General features: G+C 37.6%; 1 protein-coding gene across 4 annotated transcripts in view; it reads right to left on the bottom strand.

Annotated features, from left to right (window-relative positions):
* The window catches only part of LOC132131003 (CBP80/20-dependent translation initiation factor-like), a 68,313-nt gene that overhangs the window by 22,496 nt on the left and 24,359 nt on the right, over positions 1-21,458 (bottom strand). For all 4 annotated transcript variants that reach the window (XM_059542953.1, XM_059542951.1, XM_059542950.1 and 1 more), the window contains exon 8: positions 1,616-1,692. In XM_059542953.1, coding sequence (XP_059398936.1) covers positions 1,616-1,692 — 77 coding nt within the window. The remainder of the gene's footprint in view (positions 1-1,615; positions 1,693-21,458) is intronic.

Genomic DNA, 21,458 nt, shown 5'->3' with positions numbered 1-21,458 from the left:
CTAATCTAAAGAGAGAGAGAGACAGCGAGAAGAAAGAAAGGCAAGAAGCGATGCCAACAAACAACTCGACCGCAGAGTCCTCTCTGGCAGGAGCAAAGCATTGTGGGTGGCCAAGACCAGCAATAACAGGCTGAAAAAGCCTTCTGTTAGAGGAGTGGGAGAGAAAGAGAGAGATGTGGGAAGAGAATCATCTCATGTAGTGAGCAGCGACACACACACACACACACACACACACACTAACACACACACACACACACTTCTCTAGATTGTCTTTTCTCATATATCCAACTTTTACAGTCAAAGCGGACATATCCTTAAACTTTCCAAGTGGTTGTAAGGCTACTTATTGTTATGAGATTACTTACACAATCAACTTTAAAACCACTAATTATCATAAAATTCACTCTAATATCTACCAGTAAATAACCTGAACATTTTTAAAATAAACAAATAAATAATTATTTATACTTTTTTATATTATATTTTTATTGTTATATTTTTATATTCATATTTATTCATTTAATATATATTTAATTACACAATTATATAATTTAATATATAATTATGTTTGTTTATATATTAATATTTATTCATTATAATTTTATTTTAAATTATATATTCATTTAATTTTAGGATAAATATTCAGTAATTTTTATTGTTTTTTCATTTTTATTCAGTTTAAATATTTCAATCTAGTTCATTTACATAATCAGTTTTACTTTTTTATTTTAGTACATCAAGTAAACTAAATAAACTAATAGCAACCAATAGAAATAAATTAAGTTTAAGTTTTTATATTTTATTTAATTTCAAAAATGTTTATTCATTTATAAGTTGGTTTATATATTCATATTTATTCATTTAAATTTTATTTTGAATCATATTTATTTAAATGTTTTTTACAGTTTTAGTAAAAGTTGAAGTTTGTTTGTTTTTTTCAGTTTATTATAGTTCAAGTAAAAATTTCTTTTATGGTTTTAGTTAACTATAAAAATCCTGACTCATCCAGGCATCAAGAGCACTAGTAAAGTTTAAAGAATAAAAAGCCTTTATTCTCATATAAACCATCTACTCTTTTCCACACATGCCGTAAAAGCCAAAACCTCAGCGTAAACGTCCTCGAACCCTGCGGCATCACAAGCAGACATGAGAAGCGTCCACTGAAGACATCCAGTCAGACTGGCTTTCACACACAAGGACATCAGAGCCACGACGACGAGAGCCTTTCTTCACATCAACAAAGCCACGAATAATACAAAGCTTTTGCTTTCTTTCACCCTCCGCTTTCTTTAGACCAAAATATTTTCTTTTTTTGCAGTTTCTTAGCAACTGCAAATTACAACAGAGCACTTTTCCGATGAAGTCAAAGTCAAAACGTAAAAGAAAAAAAGTGGGAGTGCTGTTATAGATTAAAAGAGCCGATTATGAGTAAAGAACATGCAGAGTGTGAGGGTTTACACTGAGCACAAACACACGGCTGATGCTCTCATTAACACGTGTGGAAAAGTGTGAGCTGCTGTTTTCTCTGCTTTACGAGTCCAGCGTTGTGTATGTAACTTATGCGCTAAACAACTGCAAGAGAGTCGGACAGAAACATTGAGACGGAGCGACTCACCGGCGGTCATTTCTGCGGCGACGAAACAGTTTTTTCGTGTGTGCGATCTCAGCTTCATTAGGCAGAGGAGGGAAAACCTGCAGAAAGAGAGAGAAAATAACATGAGAAACGCCAAAGCAAAAAGTATTTTACAGTTTGAAAACAAGCACGGACCTCAAAAAAAAAAAAAAAAAAAAAATTATAAAAAAGAGAAAAAAGATGAGGAAAAGCAAAATGCTATATATATATATATATATATATATATATATATATATATATATATAGCATAAATTATGCAATTTTAAAACATTTTTAGTTAATAATTTCAGGAACATTAAGAATTTTATTGTTGAGATTTTATTTTCATGATAATTATGCACATTTCCCCATAAACTCTCATTACTGTAATGTTTTGTTTTAATTCTCATTGTTTTTAAATGGTGATTTTCATAACTGTTTTATATAATTAAATAAAAAAACAACAATTTAATTAATTAATTTAACAATTACAAATTTAAAAAAAATAAAAATTTAAATATTTAGCAAAATACTACACACTTTTTTCATAAATTATGCATGCATCTTTGATGCATTTAAAAAAAGAAAAAAAAGAAAACTAGCTTTATATTATTTTTTTTTATAAAACTGTCAAATATGACCCATTACATAACAGTTTAGCAATGATTACAATCCATTCAAATACAGATGGTAAAAATCAAGTCCCACCCTTCATTATTCAGTGTTTCACGTGAAATTACTTCATGAAGACGTGTGTGTGTTTGTGCATGTGATTCAGAGCTCAGAATTCCTAGACATCATCTACAAAACACACCACAAACTAGAGATAAAGAGAGAAGAAAAAAAACCTCTTGGATACTAAAGGAGGATAAAACGCCAAAGTTTATCGACAAGATCTGGGAAACAAGTACTGGTGCATGATGGGTAATAAAAACCTAAACTCTGACAACCTTCCATTTCACAGCATAATGGAACATTCTTGAGCTCTGAGCTGCGGTGGCAGCATTTACACACACACACACACACACACACACACACACACACACACACACACACACACCCTCAGGGTTTCTCTTTCTAACCCTTCTGAGGCTCTGAAGCCAAAACCACTGTGTGCTGATTGGCTGTCTCTGATTGGACACAGATGTGGCGGGAGATTAGTGTAAATGGCTGCTTTTCCTCATCAACCGGGTAAAGAGGGCTTCTAACGCTTAACCCCGCCACCGCAAAGAAACCCTGCCAAAGCCGAACCCAGAGAGTCGCCAGTCATCACATTTATTAGAAATGACAAAAACAACTGAAACTTAAGAAAACACAACCATCGGATGTATTCATGAAAATACAACAAAATGATCAAAAATCTGGCAGGAATATACACACTTGACTGGCTCAGACTAAAGTGAGAAATATATATATATAAATATATATGTATATATATATATATATTTTTTTTTTTTTTACTTTGTATACAATTACAACATTGATGCATGAATATTTTATATATTATACTTCATATTTATTATATAAATACTGTATTTATGCAAAAATGGAAGCTTAATCTGCCATAAATTCCGCCACAGAATACAAATAATTAGGGGTGCACCGAAATTTCGGCCGGCGAAAATTTTCGGCCGAGATGGCATTATCGGTTTCGGGCCGAAATAAAAAAAACAGCCGAAAACGTAAACTGAAAATGAATGTCACCCGCCCCTCCCATCCGTGCGCAAGCGCTTAGGTTTCACTCACGGTCGAGCTGTTATCACGTGTCCGCCTATCACAGATTAAGCATGTCAAAGGGCTGTCACAATCAAAAAAGGCTTGTCACAAAAGCTGCACAATCGATCGGACCAACCAACACAAGTTTCGAAAACGAAAACAGGGAATCGATTTTAACGGCCTTCTCTCGGAGCGCGTCCAGCTCGCCACTATACGCTCGCAGCGAACGCGCGTCACACAGAAACTGCAGGTTCTGGCAATTTACTAACGATTCAATGAACACTTTGCCTATGTCTCAAAAATCGAACAGGATTTTTTTTTCACAAAAGTGACAGCCCTATACGAGAGGACACCAAAGTTGCAATATGTAACATTTGTTCTGCAAAAATCTCCAAAATTGTGGATTTTCTTGCACATTTTTAAAAAAACTATTTTATTTGATGGAACATAAAACTTGAAGAATAATTATTATTTATATTTATTGTAAAAAATATTTTATGTTTTGTTATGTAACTGTTAATAAAAGTTTGATTATTATATTGTGATTTTTCAATTCAGATCCATTAAATCCAAGCAATATATATATACGTTTTTAAAAGAAGCCATTTTCGGCTTCAGTTTCGGTTTTCGGCCAAGTGCATCCTAAATTTTCGGTTTCGGCGCAGAATTTTCATTTCGGTGCATCACTACAAAAACTGTGACTTTTAATCTCATAAGTATTTTATTATAGTTTTTTTGCAATTTTCTAGCAGTAGAATAATAATTTTGTTTTTACATTTTCTCAGATTTCTTCATTTTCATCTCACGATTCAGATTTTTTTTTTTCTGCCTTGGAAAAAAATTTAATAACTGCACATTTTTTTTATATCATAACTATTTTTCCTTGCATTTGCAAGTTTATATATCACAATTCAGAGAAGAAGAAAAAAATGCAAGGAAAATGCAACAGAAATAAGCTATATATACTACAAGTCAAAAGTTTGAAATAAATAAGAATATATAAATAATATTATTAATAATATAATATAATATTCAATATTTAAATAATTTACTAATACAGATTAATACATTTTTGCAATACAGTAATGAGATGTAACTTGACAGTTGAGCAATGAATAGAATCCAAAAAATACACAAATGGACAAAATCAAGTCCTTACATTATTCCAGCTATTGTTACACATGCAAGAAATCCTGAATTCAGAGTGTTTAGATATCAGGGTCAGATGTCCGTGTGTAAAATGGTAAGGTCTCATCTTATAATCAATTTGCCGTTTGCATACAAGAAACAGGATCTGCTGTGTGCCAGATGCATCCATCTGACAGTGTGAATGCAGCCATAAAGACTTGTGAGGGTACAGCTGTAATTTTGGGTTTGGTCCCATCGGAATCCATCAAGTCTACGAGATTCTAAACTTCACGAGGAACTTCCTTACAAGAGAGGCGGGTCCTCAAGCATCCATTCATCTTCAGTGTGTGTGTGTGTGTGTGTGTGTGTGGAGCTACTGTTGCAGTCCTGCAGGATGTCACAAGTTGGACGTCTCCGCTCTAATGTTCTCCAGATGATAATCGCAACCACACCAAACACATTCAGACTTCAAAGCACCTAAATATGTCAATATTTGCACAAGCGTGAAACCGAGGAAAGCGAGGCACGAGTTTTCGTTTGCCGTGATTAAAGCCCTCAATTATGATTCACGTACAAAAAAGTAAACTATTGCGAGCAAGCACAAAGAAATCAGGCTTTCTTCGAGGCGTGTTTTAAAACACATAAGGAATGTGATGAATAATCTGTAGGGAGGAGACCTTCGGTTTATTTGAAATAAGGGCTGACTGTTTTTTTTTAATGTGAAACAATGTGAATGAGTTTGTATGTCCTGCGCACGACGGATCAAAGTCGTTGACACATAGATACACACACCACACCGTTCGGCATGTCCCTGCTGAGCGTGACCTTTGACCCTGGGCTGTAGGATTGTTGGTCAGTGTGTATGCGTGACTGCAGGGGGTGTGAAGTTGGGAGGAGTCGCCAACGGCAGGAAACTTATGCATAACACCACATTCCAGAGGTTAAAGGTCACAATGGAATTCATTCTTACAGAGTGGGGAATGATGACTCCTCCCACTCTGACCTGATTGGTCTGCACAGAGATCCAGTGATGAGGTAATGATGATGTAACAGTGAGGTTATGATGTCAAGCAAATGGTGAGAGACAGACATATCATATAAAAACCCAGGTACAGTACACAACACTGACTAAAGAATAGCATCTTTTGTGTTGAATAGAATAGAATTACCATAATGTACCTCATAACACAATTTAATCTGTCCCTTTGTAACTATGGTTACATAATGTATAATATGGCATATAATTTAAAGATAAAACTTATACTTAATAAAAATATTTAATAAAGAAATACCATTATTCATTTATTAATGGTATTAATAAATAGCATTTATATAAAAACAACACATTTGAAGAATTGTATGATTTAAATTAAAAACTGTATTTTATATTATTAATATACAAATAATATTATGTATACACACAATATATAATGTATAAAATAATAATATAATATAGACAACATATGAAAAAACTGTATTTAAATCATTTTATAATTTAATTGACAATTATATAGAAAAAAATATTTTAAAATGTGAAAATTCAAAAGAATGTTTTACTTGACTTTGACAAGCAATATTTATTATTTCTAATTATCCACTAAATATGATACACAAATACTTTCTCTTCTAGCCAGTGGAATGATTTAGGGGTCCAAGCAGGCCCGGCTGCAGGATGAAATGACTGAGGGGGCATGTGAAATTGTTAAGGGGGCTTAACTTTATTACACCATCAATGATTAATACACACTGAGATCTCGCTTTGCAACAACAGATTTTTAAATACAGCGCTCCCTAAAACACTTAAGTTTAAAATATTCTAACTGACTCCCGAGAGTAAGATTTTTCAAGGCGACAGTTATTTTAGAATGTTTCCCCTTAATGTTTCCATGGCAACGCATCATATTTGTCACGTGAAACATCGCAGCCACAATAATAACACTGTATAACAGATGTAGGCTATCTTTCATTTCGTTTTTCCTTTTTTATTCGAAATATTCACAAACTTACTTACCATGTCATCAACTATCTGATATTACGATTCTCAAATATGTTTAAGTGAGTGTGTTTGGTCGTTTAAAAACCTTTATAACAATAGAGTAAACTTTATAGTTAGCCTACTTCCACTGTGTTTGTCTGATATGAAAAACACACGTCAGCAAATTATATTTGAATAGATTGTTATTGCTGCTTCCACAGACTCCAAATGTAGGCTATTGTTTTACCAGTGCTTATGTGTATTTTAATGTCTGAAATCTAAAATAAACATTAGGAGGTTGAAAACACTGCATAGTTGTGATATATGACAGCGTTGAGCTCGTCAGTATCTGGCTCAGCGCCAACCAACGCGAAAGACGTTTGAATCTGGCAGTAATGTCACGAGTCACAACACTGAACATTCTAAATCCCATGGGGATAAGGTTCAATTATTATTTAACTCAAAAGGTTGAACATTTTATTTTTAACCATGAATACAAAAATGAAACAGAGGGGGCACAAGTCAGATCTGAGGGGGCATTGCCCCCTTTTGCCCCCTTTTGCCCCCTTGTGGCGCCGGGCCTGGGTCCAAGAGAGTACAAGGTGGGTAAGATTACGTCTGACATCGGTCCTAAAATCATCATGACCATCACTGCTGATGAGATCTCAACTAGCTCAACATTCACTCATGCCAATGAAATGACACAAACCTTCCCTCACTGAAACAACTTCAACTTTCCCTGCACAAGATGATATTAGATGGTTATGGGATTTCAAAAACTGTGGATTAGGAAAGCATGCCTTAACCTGAGCGAGGACGTTTCCCGTCACAGGACACTGACGAACCCTGACGCAGAGATTATTACATCAGTCCGAGCAGAACTCATTTCAGAAAGATTAGCCAGAGAGACTCTACAGATCTTCAGTATCGCACTCCATCAGCTTTAAAATCTGGAAATTTCATGTGAAATTTAAAACGATGCGTGTAATGCTCAAAACAGCTGGAAATAATTCAAATAATTCTTAGGAAAGAGGTTTTACTTAAACCCACTTAGAATTAGAAACATTGCATTCAGTCTAACACTTTTCTCCTAACATGTGTTCCCTGGGATTCGAACCCCCAACCTTGCACTTGCTAACTTAATGCTCTACCACTTGAGCTACAGAAACAATTCTTGTGCTTTGATTGGCTGGGCGTGTGATCCAATCTCTGCAGATGTTATTGAGGGTTTGTTCACAAAACAGATTAAATGTCATGCTTTTATTTTGCTATTCAGACCATAAACAAGTCAACGGATACAATGCGAATACATTAAAAAAAATTCTGATATTTGCAGGCTCTCCGAACTAAGCCAGAGCGTCCCGTGTGAGATCTGTGATTCTAAACTTAGCAGAGATAGCTCTTTGTTAGCATGACTATTGCAGGATGACTGAAGCCATCACCTCTGGTATTGACGTGACCCTTTTCCTGAGTCTGTGTCATGACATTCTGGATGATGAGGCAGAATTCCAAGAGGGAAAGTGACACAGGAATTCCTGTGCTGCTAACGGATGGAATGAGGAAGACAATGAATCATCAGTCAAAGAGCCGAACACTTGGCATGTGACTGTGAGCTGTGAGAGAGAGAGAGAGCGAGAGAGAGAGACAGAGAGAGAGAGAAAGACTTTTGACTCTTAAACTACTTTAATTATATAAATCAAAACAAGTTTAACAACAAATCCAAACCAAACATCAAAATAATTAAACCATTACCAATTAAAAACCAAATTGCCTGAATCACACAGTCACCAAAGCTCCCTCAACATCCCATTTCCATTCAAAATAAAGAACATTATTATTATGTTGATAATAAGTATTTTCAATCACCACTCTTGACTCTACTAAAGACTTAAACAGAGTTACTATATTCACATTTTTACCAGTATTTTTACACCGATGAGACTTTAAAATAACAAGCTTAGCTTGTCCTATTAAAAAATTGGCAAGTGTGCACTGTTGCTGCCAAGACCTTTTATATCTGCAACCCAAAATAAATAAACTGTTGGTAAATGTAAAACCCAATCTTACAATCATTTTCTCCAATACTGAAAATAGTGAGTTAAGTCTAAAACACTCACAAAACATATGAAACAAATTGTCAAGAGCATTACAAAAAGGACATACTGGCAAAACAGTCTCGTTAATTTTAGACACAAAAGAGTTTGTGGCTATAATACAATGTAGTCTCCTCCACTGAATATCTCCACATCTCTTAGAGATAGGAGGCTTATACAGCAACCTCCATGATGGATAGATCTCATCTGAAAGAGAAAGGCATGACCTCCATTTTGTATCTGATCTATGCTTTAACTGGTCAAAATGTACAGTTTTGACACAAACATGGTATAACATTTTTTTCCCAATACAATGAAACACCATAGCACTATAACCTTTCAGCAATTTGGTCTGACTGTTATAATCAGATTCCCAGTCTTTGGGAACTACCCTGAACTCAGGAAAGGTCTGAGAAATAAAACCATTCATAAAAACATTATTAATAAAGGAAATGAAAGTCTGAGGGAAAGATGACTTAAGATCCCCAATTAATCTCTCCACAATTCTTACGGAATTTATTCCAACTTGATCCGCAATTGCATGTACAGTTTACCATTGGCCATTGTTTAAATCAATCAAGTCCATGACTTTTGTTACCCCAGCCTTCAAAAACTGATTGACTAAAGATGACGACACATTTGCCGATAACTGAAAAAGGGGATTATAAAAAAAAAGAGGTTCTGAAACACCATAATGCTCATCTTCGTGTCTCAATATTTTAAAACAATTCCAAGATTTAATCACTCCTAAATAAAAACTGAAAGGTAAAGAATGCACCTTCTCCACCAATGTCTTCTGCATTAAGAACAACTGTTTATCAAGCCCAAATCCTCCAATATTCTTAAGTATATACAACCCGAATTCCGGAAAAGTTGGGACGTTTTTTTAATTTTAATAAAATGAAAACTAAAAGACTTTTAAATCACATGAGCCAATATTTTATTCACAATAGAACATAGATAACATAGCAAATGTTTAAACTGAGAAAGTTTACAATTTTATGCACAAAATGAGCTCATTTCAATTTTGATTTCTGCTACAGGTCTCAAAATAGTTGGGACGGGGCACGTTTACCATGGTGTAGCATCTCCTTTTCTTTTCAAAACAGTTTGAAGACGTCTGGGCATTGAGGCTATGAGTTGCTGGAGTTTTGCTGTTGGAATTTGGTCCCATTCTTGCCTTATATAGATTTCCAGCTGCTGAAGAGTTTGTGGTCGTCTTTGACGTATTTTTCGTTTAATGATGCGCCAAATGTTCTCTATAGGTGAAAGATCTGGACTGCAGGCAGGCCAGGTTAGCACCCGGACTCTTCTACAACGAAGCCATGCTGTTGTTATAGCTGCAGTATGTGGTTTTGCATTGTCCTGCTGAAATAAACAAGGCCTTCCCTGAAATAGACGTTGTTTGGAGGGAAGCATATATTGCTCTAAAACCTTTATATACCTTTCAGCATTCACAGAGCCTTCCAAAACATGCAAGCTGCACATACCGTATGCACTTATGCACCCCCATACCATCAGAGATGCTGGCTTTTGAACTGAACGCTGATAACATGCTGGAAGGTCTCCCTCCTCTTTAGCCCGGAGGACACGGCGTCCGTGTTTTCCAACAAGAATGTCACATTTGGACTCGTCTGACCATAAAACACTATTCCACTTTGAAATAGTCCATTTTAAATGAGCCTTGGCCCACAGGACACGACGGCGCTTCTGGACCATGTTCACATATGGCTTCCTTTTTGCATGATAGAGCTTTAGTTGGCATCTGCTGATGGCACGGCGGATTGTGTTTACCGACAGTGGTTTCTGAAAGTATTCCTGGGCCCATTTAGTAATGTCATTGACACAATCATGCCGATGAGTGATGCAGTGTCGTCTGAGAGCCCGAAGACCACGGGCATCCAATAATGGTCTCCGGCCTTGTCCCTTACGCACAGAGATTTCTCCAGTTTCTCTGAATCTTTTGATGATGTTATGCACTGTAGATGATGAGATTTGCAAAGCCTTTGCAATTTGACGTTGAGGAACATTGTTTTTAAAGTTTTCCACAATTTTTTTACGCAGTCTTTCACAGATTGGAGAGCCTCTGCCCATCTTTACTTCTGAAAGACTCTGCTTCTCTAAGACAAAGCTTTTATAGCTAATCATGTTACAGACCTGATATCAATTAACTTAATTAATCACTAGATGTTCTCCCAGCTGAATCTTTTCAAAACTGCTTGCTTTTTTAGCCATTTGTTGCCCCCGTGCCAACTTTTTTGAGACCTGTAGCAGGCATTAAATTTTAAATGAGCTAATTAAGTGGATAAAAGTGTAAAATCTCTCAGTTTAAACATTTGCTACGTTATCTATGTTCTATTGTGAATAAAATATTGGCTCATGTGATTTGAAATTCCTTTAGTTTTCATTTTATTAAAATTTAAAAAACGTCCCAACTTTTCCGGAATTCGGGTTGTATCATCCAAACCCACCCCAAGACAAAGGATCTGGACTATACAGAAGTTTTTGTAATGTTTGTAACCTCATTGCCAGGACTTTTGATTCCAAATGTATTAATCCCTGACATCCCTCTGCCACAGGAAGATAAAGGATACCTGGAGGAAGCCAATGACAGCCATCCCAAAAAAAATTAATGAATGCTTTTTGAACTCCAGAAAGTAAATCCTTAGGGGGATCTAACACAGTAAATTTATGCCATTACATTGAAGCTGCTAAATTGTTAATAACCAGGCATCTCCCCCTAAAAGAGAGATGTGGAAGAATCCATCGCCACTTCTGAATTCTGAGAATTACCTTGTCCGCTAACCCTTCCCAGTTCTTTTCTGTATAACTATTAGTGCCAAAATATAAACCAAGGATTCTAAACCCATCTCTGGCCCATCTGCATTGCTGCGGCAGCCTAGGGGGTCCTGTCGCCTGCCAGTCGCCCAATAGCAAGGATGCACATTTCTCCCAATTAATGCATGCAGATGAAGCTTGTTGATATTCATTTAAGGAAGATATCAAACTTGTAACATCTTCTGAGCCTTTTATAACTACTGTTATATTATCAGCATATGCTGTAAATTTAACTGAACCTACACTGGGGTCACTAAGAATATTAAAACCACTTAGCTGCCTCCGAAGTGAGACTAATAAAGGCTCAATAGAAATAGCATACAGAAGTCCAGAGAGAGGACACCCTTGCCTTATTCCCCTGGACACAGAGAAAGGCCTGGTTAAAGACCCATTGATCTTCAACATACTAAAAACTTCATTATATAATATTTTAATAAGAGATACAAAATAAGGACCAAAACCAAAAGCTTCCAGAGTTTTAAATAAATACTGGTGATCGACCCTGTCAAACGCTTTTTCTTGATCCAATGAAAGCAACCCGATGTCTAAATTGTGCATTTTTGCCACTGTAATCATATCCCGCATCAAAAACAGGTAATCAAAAATTGTCCTTTTGGGGACACAAAATGTTTGGTCCATATGAATGACTGATGCCATATATTTCTTAAGCCTGTTAGTCAATGATTTGGATAAAATCTTCAATCAACACATATCAGTGATACCGGCCGCCAGTTCCTTAGGCACCCAAGATCCCCCTTTTTTGGAATTAATGTAAGAATTGCCCTTCGACAACTCAAAGGAAGGGTCCCTTGATTGATGCATTCAAGAAAAACATCATACAAGTCTTGTCCTAGTAGGTTCCAGAAGGATTTAAAAAATTCTGCCGAGAGCCCGTCCAATCCAGGTGACTTCCCAGAACACATTTCCTGAACAGCTTGTGAAATCTCTCCAAAAGTCAAAGGCCTGTCCAACTCATTACTTGCTTTTTCTGTCAATTTGGATAGGTCACATAAAAATTCATCAGTCACTGCATCGTCACATAATTCCGAACGGTATAAATCCTTATAAAAAGAAAGAGCCTAAGACTGAATTTCCCATTGATCCGTTATAACTCCACCACCTGGTATTTTTAACTGATGAAAACTCTTCTGTTCCCTTTGATTTTTTTTTTTCAAGCCCAAAGAAGAATGATGTAGGAGCATCCATGTCATTCAGCTGTGCAAATCTGGTTCTCAGAAGGGCTGATCTTCCTCGCTCCTCCAATAAATTCTTCAAAAAGCAGTTTATCATTTGCAACAGAGTGATGATCTGACAGAAAAGATGGTGAAATTGAACTACTAAAAACCTACCCCTATTGCCCTTTTCTACATAAAAACGGTCAAGCCTAGCTCCTGACATAATATTAGAATTAGCTTTTAACCATGTGTACTGTCTGACCCCAGGAAAGGCCTCCCTCCACACATCAACTAAATTATGTTCATTAATTACTTTCTCTAAAATCTCAGCAGAAGCTTGGTGAGGTTCATCATGATTCCTATCCAAATGTGAATTAACAGTACAATTAAAATCTCCACCAAGTATAACAATATTTCCCTGAGGACACTTAACTAAAGCATCAGAAAGTGTTTTAAAAAATGAGATGTGTTCTTGACCAACATTCGGCGCATACACATTAATTAAAGAAAAAGGAGTATCACCAAAAACAGTATCAACTCTCAACATCCTACCAGGTATTATTTCAAGGACATCTGGCTGTATACTAACAGATGGAGAAAAAAGGATGGCAATACCCGCACTAAGGTTTGTACCATGACTCAATACAACACTGCCTTTCCAATCACCATATCACTGTGCTTGATTTTGACGATCTGTATGCGTTTCCTGCAACAAAATAACATCTGCCGGTTTTAACCGCAGGTAATCAAACAAAGCAACTCTCTTTGTTTAAAATTAAAGGTCCCAATGTTTAAGGTTGTCATAACGAAAGGTAAAAGAATGCAAAAATAATATATCACCTTACTATACATAACCGTATCAATGTTTTTTATGACACGTGTTTAATCGTTTTTTAACGGCACTGACATGTTTCTTTAATCTGTATCTTTTAGGCTGATCAAGCTCCTCCAATGAAGCTTTTCTCATAGCCACAGTGCATGAATCAACAAACAGTCGTAAATCAGAGAAATGCTTCTCTAGTTTTGGTCTTCGCTGATTAAAAGTTTCATTGAGAAAATTATTAATTTGTTGTACTGTGTAATAAGGTGGTTTTATTTGCGAACTGCGTTTTTTCTCCGCAGCACTTCCTTGTGAGCTGACATCAGTGAAATAATCCACAATATCAGATTCCTCACTGTCAGAGTTTGTGTTTATGGACTGAGCCTCACCTCTCTCAGATAGCTGATCCACTGAGACTCTTCGACTGTAACGAGCTCATCTGGCTCCCTGGAGCGCTCAGAGTCGCTGTTTCCCGCAGCGCCGGTCTCAGCACCGATCGCCACACAGCGAACATTAGCGCATTCATTAGCGTTCAGCGAACACTCTCCCGCATTCTCAGCATGACTGATCACTGCCTCTTTCGGATTTTCATCATATTTTGACAGTGAATCCGATTCAGCCCGCTGATCAGTTTTATCTTTGCCATCCTGATTACCATTTTCCATGGCAGGAGCCACTTGCTCCAGAGGTGTTTTAGGCTCAGTCTCATTTTGTTCAGTCACCTTATTATTAGTAAATTTCAATTTTGTATGTCCAAAGGCCCCACAGGAAAAGCATTTAAGTGATTCAGTGCTGATAAAAATCGTATAATCTTTACCTGCCAAAGTCAATTTCGCCGACACGTCCAAGCACTGAAAATCTGCATTCAAAATCATAGCAGTTTGACGTCTAAAAGACATAACGTGTTTTAAATCTGGGTTTTTAACACCAAGAGGGATCATTTTAATCGGCATCATCATTTTACCATAACGGCTAAGTAATCCCTCAAGTGAATCGTTAGAAATGAACGGAGGCACATTGGAAAGAGTTACCCTCTTTGAAGGACTCGACAGCGGTAAAACAGGCAAGAAAACATCTCCAACAGATAAACCAACTTCCACTAAATGGTCCACACTTGCGCACGCACACACACACACACACAGAGAGAGAGAGAGAGAGAGAGAGCGAGAGAGACTGGACGCTTTCAATCAAACCATCTTAGCTTCACACACACACACACACACACACACAAACAATTAAAAGATTTCCAGAGAAAAAGAAAAAGAGGGACTGAAAATCAGAGTTCCCACACCTTTAGACCAATGAATCTCCATTACGTTTTTAGCCGCTCATAAATGACTGTTTAACTTAAACTGATGATACCATTTTCGTTAACTGAAATATAATTGATTTCAAATAAAATATAAGTATTAGATAGAAAAAAACAGTTCAAAGTTAAAAAACAACATTTCTTATTTTCTTTGACAATACAAATAATTCTAAGTTTGGGATATACATATATTATTTGAATATTTCAGTTAGCTACCAAAGCAATATTTTTAATTTTCATATAAGCTTTTTAATTTTAAGTTGAAATACAAAAATTACCAAAAGTAACTATATGAAAATGTATTTCTGTTAATTGAAATATAGATGAAATTAAAAAAATAAAAACGTAAAAATAAAAAAATGAACTAATATTTATATAGCAATATTTGTATTTTCATTTAAGATTTGTCATTTTAATTTTAAGTACTAAAATGCCTAAAACTAAAACTGAAATAAAATTAAATAAATTAAAGCCAAATAGAAACCGAAAAATATAATACAATAAATAGAAAATAGAATAAATTATGAAAACAAAACAAATAAAAATGTTAAAAGCACTACCGATGACTAAAAATTTAACTAAAATTAATATGAAAAATGAATATAAAAAAGCCAATTAAAATATAAAAATAAATACTATAATAACACAGGTACATAAATAGTACTAAAATAACTGTTACTGGATAAACATTTGTAAGAATCATTTTATAGAGTTTAAAAATTCCCTGATATTTCCAGATTTTGGATACCTTGAGAAAAATCAGTCAAGATTCTTTAACTCCTTAAATGAAGTTTAGCACACAATCTCTTCGAGTGTGTATGAAGTGATCTCAGACAGTGACCCGTTTCATGTGTTTACAGCAGCAGGAGCTTTATGTTCTTTTGGACATGTCTTCAGCGTGTGTGTTGGTCTGGTTCCCGGGTAACACAGGTTCGAGTCTCTGAGTGTTTATGATGGGACAGACATCATCATGGCTCTCTCAGGCCCAATTAGGTAAAGATCCAGTGCATGATCTCACACTCAACCACGGCACTCAGACACACACTTCTCAACTGGGAAACAAAAACATCACTGCATTTTTAGATTCATAATCATCATAATTTAACAGGTTGCTATTCAATTGCTAGTGTATCCTATTTGGTTCCAGAGCATTGCTAGGCAGAGAGTTGCTATGTGTGGTTGCTAGGCTAGTCATGGTTCTTTAACAGGGAGTTGCTATGTGGTTGCTAGGGTGTTCTGGTTCGTCAACAGGGAGTTGCTACGCGGTTACTAGGCTATTCTGGTTTGTTACCAGGGTGTTGCTATGTGATTACTAAGCTGTTCTGGTTTGTCAACAGGGAGTTGTTATGTGGATACTAGGCTGTTCTAGTTCGTCAACAGGGAGTTGCTATGCAGTTACTAGGCTATTCTGGTTTGTTACCAGGGTGTTGCTATGTGGTTACTAGGCTGTTTTGGTTTGTCAACAGGGAGTTGCTATGTGGATACTAGGCTGTTCTGGTTTGTTACCAGGGTGTTGCTATGTGGATACTAGGCTGTTCTGGTTCGTCAACAGGGAGTTGCTATGTGGTTGCTAGGCTGTTCTGGTTCGTCAACAGGGAGTTGCTATGTGGTAACTAGGCTGTTCTGGTTTGTCAACAGGGAGTTGCTATGTGGATACTAGGCTGTTCTGGTTTGTTACCAGGGTGTTGCTATGTGGATACTAGGCTGTTCTGGTTTGTTACCAGGGTGTTGCTATGTGGATACTAGGCTGTTCTGGTTTGTTACCGGGGTGTTGCTATGTGGTTACTAGGCTGTTCTGGTTTGTTACCGGGGTGTTGCTATGTGGATACTAGGCTGTTCTGGTTTGTTACCAAGGTGTTGCTATGCGGTTACTAGGCTGTTCTGGTTTGTCAACAGGGAGTTGTTATGTGGATACTAGGCTGTTCTAGTTCGTCAACAGGGAGTTGCTATGCAGTTACTAGGCTATTCTGGTTTGTTACCAGGGTGTTGCTATGTGGTTACTAGGCTGTTTTGGTTTGTCAACAGGGAGTTGCTATGTGGATACTAGGCTGTTCTGGTTTGTTACCAGGGTGTTGCTATGTGGATACTAGGCTGTTCTGGTTCGTCAACAGGGAGTTGCTATGTGGTTGCTAGGCTGTTCTGGTTCGTCAACAGGGAGTTGCTATGCGGTAACTAGGCTGTTCTGGTTTGTCAATAGGGAGTTGCTATGTGGATACTAGGCTGTTCTGGTTTGTTACCAGGGTGTTGCTATGTGGATACTAGGCTGTTCTGGTTTGTTACCAGGGTGTTGCTATGTGGATACTAGGCTGTTCTGGTTTGTTACCGGGGTGTTGCTATGTGGTTACTAGGCTGTTCTGGTTTGTTACCAGGGTGTTGCTATGTGGATACTAGGCTGTTCTGGTTTGTTACCAAGGTGTTGCTATGCGGTTACTAGGCTGTTCTGGTTTGTTACCAGGGTGTTGCTATGTGGATACTAGGCTGTTCTGGTTTGTTACCAGGGTGTTGCTATGCGGTTACTAGGCTATTCTGGTTTGTTACCAGGGTGTTGCTATGTGGATACTAGGCTGTTCTGGTTCGTCAACAGGGAGTTGCTATGTGGTTGCTAGGCTGTTCTGGTTCGTCAACAGGGAGTTGCTATGCGGTAACTAGGCTGTTCTGGTTTGTCAATAGGGAGTTGCTATGTGGATACTAGGCTGTTCTGGTTTGTTACCAGGGTGTTGCTATGTGGATACTAGGCTGTTCTGGTTTGTTACCAGGGTGTTGCTATGTGGATACTAGGCTGTTCTGGTTTGTTACCGGGGTGTTGCTATGTGGTTACTAGGCTGTTCTGGTTTGTTACCAGGGTGTTGCTATGTGGATACTAGGCTGTTCTGGTTTGTTACCAAGGTGTTGCTATGCGGTTACTAGGCTGTTCTGGTTTGTCAACAGGGAGTTGTTATGTGGATACTAGGCTGTTCTGGTTTGTTACCAGGGTGTTGCTATCTGGATACTAGGCTGTTCTGGTTTGTTTCCAAGGTGTTGCTATGCGGTTACTAGGCTGTTCTGGTTTGTTACCAGGGTGTTGCTATGTGGATACTAGGCTGTTCTGGTTTGTTACCAGGGTGTTGCTATGCGGTTACTAGGCTATTCTGGTTTGTTACCAGGGTGTTGCTATGCGGTTACTAGGCTATTCTGGTTTGTTACCAGGGTGTTGCTATGTGGATACTAGGCTGTTCTGATTTGTTACCAGGGTGTTGCTATGTGGATACTAGGCTGTTCTGGTTTGTTACCAGGGTGTTGCTATGTGGATACTAGGCTGTTCTGGTTTGTTACCAGGGTGTTGCTATGTGGATACTAGGCTGTTCTGGTTTGTTACCGGGGTGTTGCTATGTGGTTACTAGGCTGTTCTGGTTTGTTACCAGGGTGTTGCTATGTGGATACTAGGCTGTTCTGGTTTGTTACCAAGGTGTTGCTATGCGGTTACTAGGCTGTTCTGGTTTGTTACCAGGGTGTTGCTATGTGGATACTAGGCTGTTCTGGTTTGTTACCAGGGTGTTGCTATGCGGTTACTAGGCTATTCTGGTTTGTTACCAGGGTGTTGCTATGTGGATACTAGGCTGTTCTGGTTCGTCAACAGGGAGTTGCTATGTGGTTGCTAGGCTGTTCTGGTTCGTCAACAGGGAGTTGCTATGCGGTAACTAGGCTGTTCTGGTTCGTCAATAGGGAGTTGCTATGTGGATACTAGGCTGTTCTGGTTTGGTACCAGGGTGTTGCTATGTGGATACTAGGCTGTTCTGGTTTGGTACCAGGGTGTTGCTATGTGGATACTAGGCTGTTCTGGTTTGTTACCAGGGTGTTGCTATGTGGATACTAGGCTGTTCTGGTTTGTTACCGGGGTGTTGCTATGTGGTTACTAGGCTGTTCTGGTTTGTTACCAGGGTGTTGCTATGTGGATACTAGGCTGTTCTGGTTTGTTACCAAGGTGTTGCTATGCGGTTACTAGGCTGTTCTGGTTTGTCAACAGGGAGTTGTTATGTGGATACTAGGCTGTTCTGGTTTGTTACCAGGGTGTTGCTATGCGGATACTAGGCTGTTCTGGTTTGTTACCAAGGTGTTGCTATGCGGTTACTAGGCTGTTCTGGTTTGTTACCAGGGTGTTGCTATGCGGTTACTAGGCTGTTCTGGTTTGTTACCAGGGTGTTGCTATGCGGTTACTAGGCTATTCTGGTTTGTTACCAGGGTGTTGCTATGCGGTTACTAGGCTATTCTGGTTTGTTACCAGGGTGTTGCTATGTGGATACTAGGCTGTTCTGATTTGTTACCAGGGTGTTGCTATGTGGATACTAGGCTGTTCTGGTTTGTTACCAGGGTGTTGCTATGTGGATACTAGGCTGTTCTGGTTTGTTACCAGGGTGTTGCTATGTGGATACTAGGCTGTTCTGGTTTGTTACCAGGGTGTTGCTATGTGGATACTAGGCTGTTCTGGTTTGTTACCAGGGTGTTGCTATGTGGATACTAGGCTGTTCTGGTTTGTTACCAGGGTGTTGCTATGTGGTTACTAGGCTATTCTGGTTTGTTACCAGGGTGTTGCTTTGTGGTTACTAGGTTGTTCTGGTTTGTCAACAGGGTGTTGCTATGTGGATACTAGGCTGTTCTGGTTTGTTAACAAGGTGTTGCTATGTGGTTACTAGGCTGTTCTAGTTTGTCAACAGGGAGTTGCTATGTGGATACTAGGCTCTTCTGGTTTGTTAACAGGGAGTTGCTATGTGGATACTAGGCTATTCTGGTTTGTTACCAGGGTGTTGCTATGTGGATACTAGGCTGTTCTGGTTTGTTACCAAGGTGTTGCTATGCGGTTACTAGGCTGTTCTGGTTTGTCAACAGGGTGTTGCTATGTGGATACTAGGCTGTTCTGGTTTGTTACCAAGGTGTTGCTATGCGGTTACTAGGCTGTTCTGGTTTGTCAACAGGGAGTTGCTATGTGGTTACTAGGCTGTTCTGCTTTTTTACCAGGGAGTTGTTTTGCTGTTACTAGGCTGTTCTGGTTTGTTACCAGGTTGTTGCTATGTGGTTACTAGGCTGTCCTGGTTTGTTACTAGGGTGTTTCTATGTGGTTACTAGGGTGCAGTTGTTTAGTAAATTATCAACATGACACGACTGAAGCACAAACTCTGAAGTCTCACAATCTCACTATGAGTAACAGCACTAGTGATGCATTAATAAGACACTGTATTTCACTCTCTCTCACACACACAAACTCTTTAAAATAGTTGCATTTTATCTCTAAAGTGCCGGGTTTCGTAATAATCGGCCATCAAGCATCCACCCACAAATTCCACAACTCCCAACATATTATTCCGCATCCAAGATTTCTCCATTGACCTCCTCTTTCCAGCATTACAACAAAGAGAGCATGACACGCAGGTAGGAGCTGTGTGTGTGTGTTTGACAATCACAGGAAAAGGAGGGGTGTCTGACCTCCTCATTGTTGTGTGTCAGATCTGCCAGGGTCTCTTTCGCTCTCTCTCTGCTCCTGACGGGCCGCACGTAGTTTACGGAAGCGAGTGCTCAGTGTCTGGCCAACTGGAGGCCTTTTGTTCTGCAGGAACTAGACACGTCTAGTATCTGACCCATCGCAGACAGACCACTGATCACAGTCTCTCTCACTCATACACACACACACACGAGTCAAAACATATGACGCAAAAAACATGAACTCAGTGTTTTCACCCAAAACACAGACACACATACACACTTTTGACTGATTTAAATAAGGTCATGCTATTGATTCCGGTTATTTTTAAAAAAATAAATTATAATGACTATGAAACTAATTGGAAAATAAAATAATATTTACTGTTTTTATGAAAAAATGCAGCTTCAGTTCTCAAAGCTGGTAACACTTTCCTGAAAACCTTTATGTATAATGCATTATAAAGTTATTCATAATGAACACTGTAATGCATAATATTGTTTCGTAAATAATTGTTAGTTAAATGCAAAATTAAAATGCATTACAATATTAATGATATATAGCTTTGTCATGTGTCTTAATGCATTATATTTTCTAAAGGTGTAACAATGATTAGATAAAGTATAATTAATAGATTATAAAGTATTATAACTGTAGTTACATATATTCATGAGATCATACAATGCATTATAATGTACATTACAAGGCACAACTCATGCATTAAAACTACTTTTAAAATGCATTATATATAAAAGGCTTCAAGTAAAGCGTAAAGAGACCTTGTGTGGCAAAAAACAAGAAATCAATGTTTTCTCCCAAAATACAGACAGAAATAAAACACATACATTTAATCTGTTTAAATGAGGCCGTGCTATTGATTTCAGCTATTTTTATATAAAATATAATTTCTATAGACTAAAACAACTCCTAAAAAAATATTTACTTCTGAATCTTTGTAGGTCTTATCCTCAAAAGCAAGATTTAGTCAAATTTACCAGTAAGTCATTCTCATTCGTCAACATTTACTACATCCATTAGTTGAGATGAACTAACAATGAACAATACTTCTACAGCATTAAAAAATCTTAATGTTCATTTCAACATTTGCTAATGATTTTTTAAAACCAAAAATTGCATAAACATCAATTGATGTGATGACATAGATTATAAAGTTAACATTAACAAAGATTAATAAATGCTGTTAAAATATATATTTATTTTTGTTGTTCATGTGAACAAATGCAATGACTGATGCTAAAAAATGAGATCTAATTGTAAAGAGTTACCGATTTAACTTCAGGGTCGAAGTACAGTTAAATAAATACACACACACACACACA

Source organism: Carassius carassius, chromosome 47 (assembly GCF_963082965.1).
Source record: "Carassius carassius chromosome 47, fCarCar2.1, whole genome shotgun sequence".
NCBI lineage: Eukaryota > Metazoa > Chordata > Actinopteri > Cypriniformes > Cyprinidae > Carassius > Carassius carassius.
This window is presented reverse-complemented; position numbering and strand designations above follow the sequence as displayed.